We start from the raw sequence: 14,557 nt of genomic DNA on the forward strand, positions 1-14,557 counted from the left end.
GACTTTGGCCATATGAATGCAGCATTCACATCCTGCTGAAGTGGAGCAGGGTGGTGACCACGGACCATGTGGAAAGAGAAAATGTGGAGACATTACCCGTATGAAAGGGGGAAGTGGCCCTGCTTCGAGCGGTGCCACATGGTGGAGGTATGCAAGTGCTCTCGGAAGCCACAGGCCATGCTTCAAGGTTCAGGAAGCCTGGACAGGTCCATCTGGCTTTCTGGGGACTGGCTCATCAAGCTGGAGCCAAGGAGGCTGCCTGGTCTTCCCTCTCCTTCGGCTGCTCGTGAGTCAGCCTAGAGGCCAGACAGGTTCTGACAGCTTCATTCAGAAGGGGCAATAAATCGCATGCTCTGAAAACAGTGTCCATCCCCTACTGTTTCACTGCAGGACTGTGCCCTCCGAATAGCAACGCCTTCCTGAGCACCGGGGCTCCAGTGGGAGTCTCTGGCGGCCTTGTTACACCTCTGCCCACATTTGCTTGGGACTTCTGACTGTCTGCCATGCAGGGGAAGGGGGGAAAGGTCAAGAACAGCAGCATGTGAGGGGTACAGCAGGAGGAAATGCAGGGATCAGATCATCTCCCAGGGGCAGAGTGGCATTTTAACTGGAAAACACTCAGACGTTGTACACTTGTATGATCATATGAATGTGCAACTCTAGGTAAGGCCTTTCCTCTCGGGTGATCTCTTATCTATAAAATGAGAGGGTTAGTCTTGATATGCCTGCTCCAAATCTTTTCTAGCTGTGACTCCAAGCAATTCGATGCACTCCTGGTACAAGCTCCCTGCTCACGGAGAGCACATCTTCCTTACACCTGCATCCCCGACGGCTGGGCCGTGTGCACCCAGCACACAGCACGGGCGGCGCAGACGGTCAGGGTCTGTGGACCGAACAGCACCAGCATGAGTGCACTGCATCTTGACGCTTGCCCTCAGGAGCACAGTAGCAGCTACACCCAGCAACCAAGGACACAAATCAATGAACAGGGCGAGGTTAAGGCTGATTTGATAGCGGTCAATCCAGACGGCTCACCATCTGACAATTTGGGGAACAACCGAGATGAAGCATGGTGACTGAAAGCCATGAGAGATGCCACTCTGGAAGAATCTAAGCTGTCCTGGGAGCCCCATCCTGTGATGTCTTTTCCCCTGTATGAACCAAAAAACAACTGGAGGGGGGGGGTTGGTGAATAAAAGCCTTGTAATAATGTTCAATTTTATGGGGCACCTGGGTGGCTTAGTTGGTTAGGTGTCCAACTTTCGCTTAGGTCATGATCTCACGGTTTGTGGGTTCTAGCCCCGCGTCGGACTCTGTGCTGACTGCCAGCTCAGAGCCTGGAGCCTGTTTCAGTCTGTGACTCCCTCTCTCTCTGACCCTACCCTGCTCACACTGTCTCTCTCTCTCTCCTAGAAATAAATAAAAATATTTTTAAAAAAATATTAAAAAAAAATGTTCTATTTTGTAACTTAGGGTGAATGTGAGTTTGAACTAAACTTTCCTTCACTTGGTTGCATTCTAAAAAAGGCATTTTTCTTACGTCTGCAGGTACTTCCATTGGAATAAAGCAGGTATATCAGAGGCTTCTTAGACTTTAATGTGCCTGCAAATAACCTGGGGACCTAGTTAAAATCAGATCCTGGTCTGTAGGTTTGGCATGGGGCCTGAGTTCAGCATTGTTGACAAGCTCCCAGTGACGCCAATGCTGTGGGTGAGAGACCACACTGTGAGTAGCGAGGCCCAAGGGCTGTGGTTTTCAAACCCAGCTGCATATTGGAATCTCTTGGGGAGCTTTCCAAACTAGGAGCCCCCCATCCGTAGAGATTTTGATTTAATTGGCATGAGTGCAGCCTAGGCATTGGGATTTTTTTTTAAAGCTCCCTGGGTTGAGTCTATTATGCAGAAAAGTTTGGTACCTGACAGGCAGCCCTCTATTTCCCTCTCTCTGAAACAGGAATAAAAGTTCCTCCTTCTAATTACTTCAAAAGCAGTGTCTTGAGGACCTGAAATGTAATGTGTGAACAATCCATTCTCTTAGCAAGGAAATCAGCTTATTAAAAATACCCCGAGTTCCACTGAGACTCTAAGCATGGGTCAGCTTTAACAGCTCAGCCGAATTCTAGTTTCTGGCTCAGTTCTACAACAGTTTCCACCATCTCTTCAAGGCCACACCAGGGTATATTGAATATTTAATCACTCCTTCTACTGACGACAGGCTTGGGTTATTGACGCTGCCTTTGTGTATAACTGGCACCCTTTCTGCCTCAGTCCCCTGGTTGATCCCGGAAAACTTTGGAAGAGCTCCTTAGGCTTGGCACTGAGTGGGTCTCTGGGAGCAACTAGGAAGACACAGAGAGGACCCTTCTGAACCACCCAGTTTAAAGTAATTCCCAGATAGGGCACGTGACTGAGTGGTTCAATCTATTAAGCATCCAACTTCAGCTCAGGGCATGATCTCACGGTTCACAGGTTCGAGCCCTGCATTGGGCTCTGTGCTGACCGTGTGAAACCTGCTTGGGATCCTCCGTCTCCTTCTCTCTGCCCCTCCCTTACTTGAGCACACTCTCTCTCACAAAATAAATAACCTTAAAAAAAATAAAGTAATTCCCAGGAAAACCAGATGTGCTATATGCTATAAGTACAAAAAAAGAGCCAAATTAAAAACCAAATTAAGATTACAGTATAGGTTACTGTGGATTATTTACTTTCTGTTCTGTCAGGGAAGATAATAAAGACAAGACTCTAAGTACACACACACAATAAGTTCTCTTTCAGGTTCTTCTGTGTAGATATTACAAACAATTTAGAATCATCTTCTTCTTGTACTCTTATAGTAAATTACAATCAGGTAAGTATTAGTAAAGGAATATGCCGTATAACAAATGTACCCGTGGCCCGCTTTGGAAGGAGAGTTTCCCCCACGTGTCTTCTCCAGCAGAGAACAGTGCCTCATGCAACCGTAGCTCAGGCCCCCCTTTGCTTACCAGTGTAGTTTGCGGAATAGTTGTTTGGATCTAAAAACTTCTTAACCAGCTCACAATTAGACAAGATATGATTTGTGGTGATAACGTTGAGATAGTTCTGAAGACCTTTCTGCCTCTCAGCTATGAATTCACGATCCATGTTACCAATCAATTTTTTGGGAGGAAGAGGTAGACTTAGACCTGCAATCTTTAATTAAAAGAGAAAAAGTATTATCTTCATGTCATCCTCAAAGAAGACACAATATCAGAATCCTGAGCTGCCATATTTCATTAAGACGTATCCTAATTTCAGTGGTATGATAAAAATGTGAAAAACTGCAACTGAGAATTGATAAGATTCTATATTAAGCATAGCAACTTTTAAAACTTAATTTAAAAAAAAGTGTTTTACTTTTTACCAAACTTATACATGAACGTAATTTCAAGAGTCACATAGTCTTTTTTATTATTAGCAGTCCCATGACACTCCCCCCACAAACAGCTCTGCCACCAGGTGACCTAGCCGTCCCTGGAGACGGCCACATCCAATTTTCTCAGCCGATCCTTATGGCACTGGGGAACGTTCACTAGGAAATGATTTTCATTTTTAGGCATTATCTATTAATTTCCCGTTATGGATAAAGTTCTCTTTCACAATCCTGATCTCGCCCCACACACAACCTATTCCAATCCCTCCAATATAGCTATAACTTTTACTTAGTGCAATATTCCTCCTTACATTAGGTTAAGTGATATTCACCTCTGAGCCAGAGACTCATGCTTACTATTCCTTTTTACCGACTGGTCTTTTCTGTTTGTTTGTTTTAATTTTCTATTTAACTCCAAACTCTCCACCTAAGCATCTTCTCAACATACTCAGATACAAAAATGCACCAATTCATCTTCTTGAAGAGTCCCTGCTGCGGGCAGGGTGGTGACCCCCACACGTCCCGCAGGGCTGGCATCCTGGGGCATCAAGCTAAGGATGCTTTCGCCTTTCTCCTATGAACCCCATTCCTATATCCATACCTTCCTTTTTTGTAGAGAATCCCTGATTTTTGGTGGAGATACCCTCCGTCAACTTCCTAAAAAGGGAGCTGCAGAGGTCAACTCTTTGGAAAAGTTGCACGTATAAATGTCTTTATTCTACCCTCACACTTGAATGATAGAGAATCTTGATGTGGAATTCCAAGTTGGAAACATTTGTTCTTCAGAATTTATAAGAACTACTTCAGTGTCTTCTAGTGTCCACTGCTGCTGTTAGCAGTAGATTCTTGCCTCCATCATTTGCTTTGTTCTGTTTCCCTGGAAGGTTTTAGGCTTTTCTCTTTGACTTCAGTTTGTGACATGCATGTGCCACTCTGCAGGTCTGTTTCCAGCTTCTGTGCTGTGTATGCAGCCCTTTCTATCTGGAAACAAATATCCTGATGTTCTTTGGTATTTTCTTATATTAGGTCATTATTTCTTCCCCTCCATGCCCTTTGCTTTCTTTTTCTGGAACTCTTATTCCAGTGTCAGATATTCTGGACTGGTCCTCTATTCTTATGTTTTCTCTCCTATTTTCCACCTTTGTTAAACTTTTTTTTTTCCTACTGAACAAATTTTCTGGGACATTTCCTTTATCTTTCAGCTCTTCCAAAGAGTTTTCACTTCTACTATCATCTTTTTTTAAGTACTCTTTTTTTTTTAATTTTTTAAATGTTTTTAATTTATTTCTGAGAGAGAGAGAGACAGTGTGAGCAGGGGAGGGTCAGAGAGAGGGAGACACAGAATCCGAAACAGGCTCCAGGCTCTGAGCTAGCTGTCAGCACAGAGCCCGACACGGGGCTCGAACCCATGAACCGTGAGATCATGACTTGAGCCGAAGTCAGTCACTTAACAGACTGAGCCACCCAGGTGCCCCCTCTTTTTTTAATAGAGTACTGAATATAATGCAATTTCTTATCCCTCTGAGATTATAAAAGATAATTTTTTTCTCAAGTGGCTGAAATGTTCCTCTTGCTGTATATTCTGCTTCTGAAAGGCTTTTTGCTGTTGTTGTTTTCCCTGTTTGTTTTCATTGGTATCTTTCAAGTTAAAAGTGTTCCTTAGGAATCTGGTGATCTTGGGCTGCCTGCTCATACTGAAGAGCTGAGCAACAAAAGCTGACTTGAAGGGCTCAGCGGGTGGTTGGAACTTATCTGCTATGGGATTTATTTTAGCACATGACCTCACTTAGCTGTTTCACTAGGAGAATGTGTGATCTCAGTATCTTTAGCTCTTTCCTCTTAGGTTGGTCAATCCCCCCTCTTATGTTGGGCAGATCCCCATCCCCCCAAATCTTCCAATGCCCTGCCTGGAGGGTCTAGGTCTGACCAGCAATGTTCTGGGAGCTGAACAGAAGGTTTTTGGAAGGGGGCAAAGTTGGGGGTGAGAGGCAGTGTAATTATTTTCAACTGTCCAATGTTCTATCTTTTGCAGATAATAAACTTCCAATCTTCTATTGGAGGGAGAAGGGCAGGTATAAGTTGCTAGATGGGGAAGGAGATGTGGGGATCTGTTTCTTAAACATACTCTCAACTCCTGATTTCAGCTTGACCTTGCCCCACACTGGAGGCAGCACCTTGTGCTAAACGTTTTGGAGGTTCTGTGGTATAAACTGAGGCACAATGAGGTTATCCACCCCCTTCCCAGCTCAGAATTCTGCCTTCCCATATCTGCTTAATTAGCTCTCACCCACTGGATTTTCAGCTTCAAATGTTTTGTTGTAGTTTTATCCTTTCCTATTCTATTTGTCCTTGAGTGCACGCACACGTGTGTGTGTGTGTGTGTGTGTGTGTGTGTGTGTAAGATCGACTTACTGTTGTTCTAGAGTGGCTTCAGAAGGAAGGAAAAGTAAATACAGGTGCTAAATCTATCATTTTCCAGATCACTTAAAACTTTAAGTCTATTTTTTTATTTTTTAATGTCTATTTATTTTTGAGAGAGAGAACGTGCAAGAGGGAGGGGCAGAGAAAGAGAGAGAGAGACACACACACAGAATCTGAAGTAGGCTCCAGACTCTGAGCTGTCAGCACACAGCCTGATGCAGAGCTCGAACTCATGAACCATGAAATCACGACCTGAGCTGAAATCAGACACTTAACCAACTGAGCCACCCAGGCGCCACATTAAGTCTATTTTTTAAACTTAAAAAACAAAGCATCAGATTAGTATCTTAGTTTAATAAGCAAAATTACTTTCAAAGAGCAGTGGAATTCTACACTTGTGCTTAGGTTAGAGCAGCCCAAGTGACATGCATATTGATTGAGGGGAAAGTCTAAAGAGAAGAGTGTCTTGAATTCAGATAAGGATACAATGTAAACTACCCATGTGGACAAACCTAACTTAGCCTGTTTCACTCTGTATTTTTAAAATAACAGTGAAGACCTTGAACTTGATATTGGACAAGATGAAAAGGTTGGCTGACAATTCTAAATTGCCTATTTCTTCAACATAATTATGAAAATGTGTCAGAGCATACTCAGAATGAATTTTCTATCATGGCATAATTAACTGCCAGATAAGACACATAAATTTCAGGTCATTTTCTTCATTCATACCTAACAGAAGTTTCTTTATTAAAGCATACTTAAGAAGAAAGTACATCACTCAGCTGGTACACATCCAAGTGAACCACCTTTTTATTACTGTTATTATTATTTTTGTTCCAGAGCATTGAGTAATATAATCAAAGGTACTACTAAAAATACAACTTTTTCTTTTTTTTTTTTTTTTTAAATATTTTTTTTTTATTTCTAGGAGAGAGAGAGAGAGAGACAGCATGAGCAGGGGAGAGTCAGAGAGAGAGGGACACACAGACTCTGAAACAGGCTCCAGGCTCTGAGCTGGCAGTCAGCACAGAGCCCGATGCGGGGCTCGAACCCACGAACCGTGAGATCATGACCTAAGCGAAAGTCAGACGCTCAACCAACTAAGCCACCCAGGCGCCCCACAACTTTTTCTTTTAAAAACTTTTATTACGTTGCAGAATATAATCTCAATTGTGTGTGTGTGTGTGTGCATGCGTGTGTGCGTGCGTGTGTGTGTGTGTGTGTGTGAGCCAGGGATACGGATTATACATGCACCAAAAAAGATGTCTAAAAGGACTCCCACTACCGTCTTGAGAAGCTAAGAGTAGGCTGGTCAACAAATGTTTTCTATACAATAAAATGTTTACATTTCTCATTTACTATTTTTTTCAATCAAAAAAAAAGAAGAAAAATTCTTGCTTGTTGATCTGATCATTTACACAGCAAGGATTCTTAACAAAAACCATGAATCAATATCAGCCCTTTGCTTCCACTACCTGCCCAACAGCGCATCCAGCTGAATCCCACATGACTCAGAATGGAAAGAGTCACATCTGACATCATCAGGTTCAAACACCAATAGGGCTATTTTTCATTCACGGTGGGGATATGAAAATGAGTTTGATAAGGTATTTGTTTTGAACTTTGTGGCCTTCAAGCTTCCACCAATCTATTTGTCCAAGCTTCACTTCACTTTATGAAAATATATTGATCTGTCCCAGACATCTCATCAGCCGTTCCAAATCATCAGGTGAAACAAAGTGTTCTTTGCCAACAGCTTCAATTATGTAGCCCTGCTATGTCAGTCTGCTGGATGGAATGGAGGATTTTCCTGCTCTGCCTTAAGATCTCACAATAAATATTTCCACAAGCATTAGAAGTATGCAATATGTCTGTTACTTTAAAATCTTGCTTTTTAAAAAAGATTAGCATTCAAGAGACACTTATTTTGACTTTCAGCTTTCTCCCAGGATTTCCAAAATGCTTGACAATTACAGAATATAAAACTAAGAAGTCCAATGATTCCTTAGAAGGGAGGGAAAGAGAGGCGCCTGGGTAGCTCAGTCAGCTGAGCATCTGACTCTTGATTTCAGCTCAGGTCATAATCCCAGGGTCGTGGTATCGAGCCCTGTATCAGGCTCTGTGCTGGGCATAGAGCCTCCTTAGGATTCTCTCTCTCTCCACCTCAGCCACTCTCCCCTGCATATGTGCTCTCTCTCTCTCTAAAATATAAAAATAAAAAAGGGAGGGAAAGAGAATACTAGCACAGAGAGCAATTGAGTCACTAGTGATTTCCTACATACCTCTACATTGATAGCTTCAAGTCATGACACCTCACCATCCCATTTTCAATACCTTTCCTATTTAATATGCCCTATGGATTCCATTCTTGAGTTTGGCTTAAGGCCCTCCCACCTGGGCGGCTCAGTTGGTTGAACATCCAACTCTTGATTTCGGCTTAGGTCATGATCTCATAGTTCATGGGTTCAAGCCCTCTGTTGGGCTCTGTGCTAGCAGCACGGAGTCTGCTTGGAATCCTCTCTTTCTCTGCCCCTCCCCTGCTTGTGTGCTCTCTCTTCCAAAAGAAAGAAAGAAAGGAAGGAAGGAAGGAAGGAAGGAAGGGGGGGGAGGGAGGAAAGAAGGGAAGGAGGGAGGGAGAGAGAAAGAGAGAAGGAGAGAAAGAAAAGGAAGGAAGGAAGGAAGAGAGAAAGAGAGAGAGAGAGAAAGAGAAAGAGAGAAAGAGAGAAAGAGAGAAAGAGAGAAAGAGAGAAAGAGAGAAAGAGAGAAAGAGAGAAAGAGAGAAAGAGAGAAAGAAAGAAAGAAAGAAAGAAAGAAAGAAAGAAAGAAAGAAAGAAAGAAAGAAAGAAAGAAAGAAAGAAAGAAGGGCAGTGGAGAAGTCCCCAAAGTTCCATCTATAACACCTGTCAAGCGACAAGGTGAAGGGAATGATCAACAAAGCAAAGTCTAGAGCCTCTAACCTGACCCCTGCTAGTAGAAGCCTCCAAATTACATGACAAACTATGTAGCAATTTTAAGAAAACTAGCTTTTGTCTGGAGGAATGACCTTCAAACTCTGAATCTGTCAATTTCTCACTTTCATTATCAGATCCCAGTGGTCTGCAAATTGCCTTCAATCATATTCCAGTGAGTATTCTAGGGGGTTCTGAGCTCCCAACAGACCCTTAACTTGTCTCAATCCCCGTCACCCCCTCCACTGGGGAACACAATAGGGTTTCTTCCTCTCCTATTGTCGACAGTGGGAAGTAAAATTTCAAATCACAAAACATTCATGCTACCACAGACCTGAGTAGTCATCTGGGTCAATCCCTTGTTTCAGAAGGGGAAGGTGAGGATGGAGAGGGGAAATAAGTGACCCAAGGTCTCCCTGCCATAAGGAGCAGAGTCTGGACTCCTTCCCAGTCTGGGCTCAGTCCCCATCATTTCAACTCCTGTTCCTTTCCTTTATGTTGTTGTGTGTGGTTTCCCTAGATGGTTACTAATTTGGTGCTGCCTTTAAAAAAAGCTAGTGATGGGCTCCTGTGTGGCTCAGTGGCTTAAGCAACCAGCTCTTGATTTCGACTCAGGTCATGATCTCATGGTTCAGGAGTTTTAGCCCCGTGTTGGGCTCTGTGCTGACAGCATAGAGTCTGCTTGGGATTCTCTCCCTCTCTCTCTTTGCCCCTCCCCTGTGGGCTTGCATACTCTCTTTCTCTTTCAAAAACAAACGTTAAAAACATAGTGATTCTTCTTCACTGTTACCACAAAATATGCTCACTATAAAAAGTTGGGGAAATGCAGCTTTCCCCCCCTTTTTTTGCTTATATAGCTTACATGAACTTGTTTATAGAGAACTTGGAAAGTCCAAAACAGTATAAAGAGCCAGAAAAAAAACAAAACCCATAATCCTGCCACCTGGAGATCACCATTGTTAATAGTTGGGCATAGGGGCACCTGGATGGCTCAGTCGGTTAAGCGCCTGACCTCGGCTCAGGTCATGATTTCATGGTTTGTGGGTTCAAGCCCTACATCGGGCTCTGTGCTGACAGCTAGCTCAGAGCCTGGAGCCTGCTTTAGATTCTGTGTCTCCCTCTCTCTCTGACCCTCCCCTGCTCACGTTGTCTCTCTCTCTCAGAAATAAATAAAACATTTAAAAAAAATTAGTTGGGCATATTTCTCTCCAGTTGTTTTTTTCCTAAGCATCTCATGTAATTATATTATATTGCATGTATAATTTTACATCCTGCGTTTTTTTTCATTTTGGCATTTTTCCTATTGGAGTTGGACAATTCCACATATGTGTATTATAGTTCTCTTTCTTCAGCAGGAACTCATTTATCCATCAGAAAGGTAATCAGACACTAAAAATCACGGTCATGGTTTTATTCTGTGGTTTTTAGAGTCTTTTGGGTCTGTTTTATGAAGGTTGTTTTGAAATTATTTTCTTGCCAGAAAGCTGTGTATACTTTCTTCTGTTTGTTTACTTGGATCTAGAAAAACCTCCCACTGAAATGATGTCTGGCCATACCCTGCCCAACATAAGCCAATATCAATACATGTGGATATTTGCATTTGAAATAAAATGCACACTAAAAGTGTCTATTTTAAAAGGGAAAACAATACTGAAGCAAAAATAAAACTCTATTATATTAAAAAGGCCATAATTGAGTAGTCATAGAGATTCAACCTTAGTCCCCAAAGCAAGAACAGATAGGAGGTAAAACCCTCTTCTCCCATCCCCATTTTTGGGGGCTGGGTCTAGGCAATTTCCAATTCAGAAACCTTCCTCCCATAAGACTTACTCAAGTTCTGGCTGAATGACACTGTGCCTCATGGTGAAAACACACAGTAGGCCCAAAGTAACTCCCAAATGCTCATGCCAGTGTGGATATGTCACATGGAAATGTCTGGAGAGACTTGTGGGAAAAATCCACTGCTAGAATAAACTACATTTCAGTGCCTCATCTACAGTGTCATCACAGACCTAGCTTTTGTCTAAGTGGAAAGAATATGCTATAAAAATCCATAAATGAAACCAATTAAACCCATCAACGAGGAGAATTTGATCTCTGCCAATATTTTTATCTGGAGATTTAAATTGGTCATACTATAATTAAAATTTAAAAAGACAACATTTAGCAAATGCATGACCATCTGTCAATTACATAAGGGTCTGCAGACACTCAGGCCAATTCTATCAGAAAGAAAGTTAGGCATTCATGTTTTCAGCAGGGCTGTAAATCATGGTCAAGTTTGGATACTACATATGCTACTTTCGAGAGTCTTATCAATGACCACGACTTCTGAAGGAAGAGAAGTATTTTGCTCCCCGCCAGCCTGCAGTCTGCCTGACTTTTGCGGACAGGGTCAGAGGTCACTCAGAATAATATGTGCAAGCACATTCACCACTCACCTCCCACTGAGCTGGTCACAAGCGGCCCTGTGCCTCAGGTTACCAATCAAAACTGAGGTACGACACAAGCCCTGTGGTCTGCAGTAACCCATGGCACTGGAAGACCAATCTGTGGAAAGGGTGCCATTGCCACTACTCACTATGGCGCTTAAGCCCCTCAAGGACCCTTCAAGCACATCTGTTTCCAGAAAAAGACTCTGCAGCTCATTTCTCTGTCCATTATGGTCACCAAATTGAGAAGATTTAAATCAAAGGGATTTAGAAATAACGTACTTAAGATAAAAAAGTTACGGGGCACCTGGGTGGCTGAGTCAGTTGGTTAAGCATCCGACTCTTGATTTCAGCTCAAGTCATGATCTTGCAGTTCATGGAACCCGAGCCCCAAGTTCGGCTCTGCTCTCAGAGCAGAGCCTGCTTGGGATTCTCTCTCTCTCTCTCTCTCTCTCTCTCTGCCCCTCCCACACTCATGCTCTTTATCTCTCAAAATAAATAAAATTTTTAAAAAGAGAGAGAGGGAAAAGAGTTACATTGAAAAAGACGGAGTCTCTAGTTACAGCTGAGTATTGATCTGCAGCTGACTCTGCAGCCGAGTCCAGTGGAGAGAGTCTGAGACAGTCTCAGCTCTAAGTGAGTAAGTCCAGCAACCCAGTTAGTCACTCCTAATCTGTGCAAAGGAGATGATACACAGCATCCCTTGGCTGGTAAGGATACACAAAGGTACTCACTTGCAAGGTGACTATATAAATCACGTTTGTTCCCAAAAGTTTATTTTTAGAGCCACACATCATCTGTTTAAAGTATAAGTCTATCTCCTCTGCCAGGGAAATTTGCTAATTTCTTGTTCCTGAGATTGTCGCTTCCAACTAATTTCTAAGACACCCCAAGCAATGAATGTGTGTCATTAGTGTTTTCAAATATTTACCTGCAAGCTGTTGTTCAGCAAATCAAAGTCACTGTATCTCCTAACAATCTGTAAGACAAGACAGTGTTGTTTTCATTTGGCAAAGACCATCTCATTTCATTTCCTTATTTAATATGTACTGATGTTCTAGAGCTCAGACACTTGCACTAAGGGTAGTAGGGCTTCCACCTGGTGCTAAACCTGCTTAACTAGACAGGCCCAGAAGATGGACCTAGCAACACCCAGAGTTGGCTGGGCCATACAAAACTGGTTAACGCCAGTCAAACACACAAGATGCCAACAGGTAAGAGAGAATGATGACGTATTTGTTTTCAGGGTGAACAGCCCCTTAAATTTCCTTCTCATTAACCAGGCACCTGGAAAGATGAATTAGTGATTTACCCAAAAAAAGTTTTACTGAACATGAAAGCAAAGTAAAAGGAAAGGGACAGCTTTGAGGCCATTTCATCCTTGCCCTGGATAAAACTTCCCCCAGTTAAGTTCCCACCATTCTGGACACAGGACTGCACCTGCAGGCAGAGAGGCCAGACCTCTCCCAGATTCCCTGGGCTTCCCTCCCTCCCCCTCCCGGCAGACAGTCCACCTTCCATTGTCTATACATTCTTTCTTAGTTATGTTGATGCCACTGATTAGGCCAGAGTCAAATTCCACTAGCACTTCAGGCTCTGGGCAAGGGAATTATTTTGCTTTTGAATGGTTTGACTTCAACTTTCATTGATGAATCTCAAATGTTAGTGAGCAGAATTATCTGATCATCTAGGACTCCACCCTCAGAGAGTCTCATGCATTAGGTCCAGAGTTGGGCCCAAGGGTCTACATTTTTGTTAAGTATCCTGAGAATTCTAATGCATTGTACCTAAAAAACTTGCATCGAAGATTGATTTTTCTGGTAGGACAATGCTGTTGCCCTGCTTGTCAAATATACACCAGAGAGTTAAATACAAGGCCATCCCCAATAAAGGCAAAGGAGCAAAAGGTAACACAGTGCTTAATCAGAGAATATGCAAATTCTAACCCTGTTTTGTCACTGATTTGAGTGTGACCTTGGACTAGTTGCTTACCTCTTGAATGTAAAATGGGGTAATACAATCATACAGAACTGTTTTTAAGGGCTAAGTGAATTGCTGTGCCTGAAACAGTGCCTGGCAGCAAATGCTCAATAGTCGTTAAGTAGTGTTACAACTCAAACAAAAAACAGTTTGAAATTTCAGGTGAAGGAAAGACCAAGTGTGGGCCACTGTGGTCCGAGACTGCTTAGGGTGAGGCATAGAGTTCAAGCTTGAAGGCGGCATAGAAATGGCCACTATACAGAAGTCAGCTACCCTCTGGAAGTCACCTGACATAGGAAGGACCTCAGGATCTAAGTAGGAAGTTTTGACTTTCTGAGGCCACACCTGAGGAGAGCAGCCCCTGGGGCTGTAAGGCGACCCTCACCTTTGGTCAGTGAGGGAACTGGCTCCAGCATTTGCCCATGAATGGATTTGGGAGTCCATGAAATGCAGTGCCCAAGCAGCACCACATCCAGAGTGCTAGCTCGCCTTTCTACCAGAGGGACTTACCCCTAATCTTCTGCACCCACACACTGGCTGCAGGGGAGGAGGTATGAGTTACTAAGAACAAAACCAATAATCTGCCTACTATCTATGTATCCTACTCTGGGTCAAACTGGGGAACAAATTCATAGATAGTCTCTGTGGTAACATCATACACAAATTAGACCAAACAACTGAGAACAGAAAAACCTTTTATATTATAATACGTATCTTAGAGCGGAAGGTTTATATCTAAAAGAAACAGGATTCATACTTTACCATCTTTTGTTTTTTCCAGGTTTTTAGATGCCCCAAGTCAGACTTTTTAAACATATAAATATTTTTCTAATGACAAAAAACCAAAAATGCTTACCTGCCAGCTGTTTTCTACAGAAATTCCTCTTTGCACCCGAATGATATATTCCTAAAAAAGAGGAGGCAAAGAGCCTAAGTTATAAAACACCCAAATCAGAGGATCAAAAATATAAATAAAAATATCATATAGAGTACACTTCAGAACAATGAAAATTACTAGAGACAGAGAAGGATATTACATCAAGATAAAACAGTTATCCACCAGCAAGACACAGAAATCTTAAATGTCTATGTACCCAACACCAGAGCTGGTACAAACTGATGGGATTGAAAGAAGAAAGAGACAAATCAATGATTACAGTTGGAGACTTCAATACCCCCCTCTCAGCAATTGATAGAACAATTAGATGGAAGATCAGGAAGGATACAGAAGAACTCAACAATACCACAATACATCATGCCAGCAGATTTAATTCGCATTGTTGGACACTCCATCCAACAACAGCAGAATACACATTCTTTTCAAGAGGATATAAAGATGGCAAGTAAGTCCACGGAAAGATATTCAATATTCCTAGTCATCA

The 14,557-nt window shown here is 42.5% G+C and overlaps 1 protein-coding gene across 7 annotated transcripts in view; it reads right to left on the reverse strand.

Annotated features, from left to right (window-relative positions):
* PXK (PX domain containing serine/threonine kinase like) overlaps positions 1–14,078 on the reverse strand; it is a 49,895-nt gene extending 35,817 nt beyond the window's left edge. For 5 of the 7 annotated variants that reach the window (XM_077776773.1, XM_077776777.1, XM_077776772.1 and 2 more), the window contains exons 1-3: positions 14,032–14,078; positions 12,127–12,174; positions 2,985–3,171 (exon numbers count right to left, since the gene is read on the reverse strand). In XM_077776773.1, the coding sequence (XP_077632899.1) occupies positions 2,985–3,123 (139 nt within the window). In that variant the 5' untranslated portion in view covers positions 3,124–3,171; positions 12,127–12,174; positions 14,032–14,078. Of the gene's footprint in view, positions 1–2,984; positions 3,172–12,126; positions 12,175–14,031 lie in introns of those variants that run through there. The other 2 variants (XM_077776770.1, XM_077776771.1) reach the window with 1 other exon arrangement.
* Positions 14,079–14,557: the final 479 nt, after the last annotated feature.

The sequence above is a fragment of the Crocuta crocuta genome, unplaced genomic scaffold, assembly GCF_008692635.1.
Source record: "Crocuta crocuta isolate KB4526 unplaced genomic scaffold, BGI_CrCroc_1.0 scaffold87, whole genome shotgun sequence".
NCBI classification, from domain to species: Eukaryota; Metazoa; Chordata; class Mammalia; order Carnivora; family Hyaenidae; genus Crocuta; species Crocuta crocuta.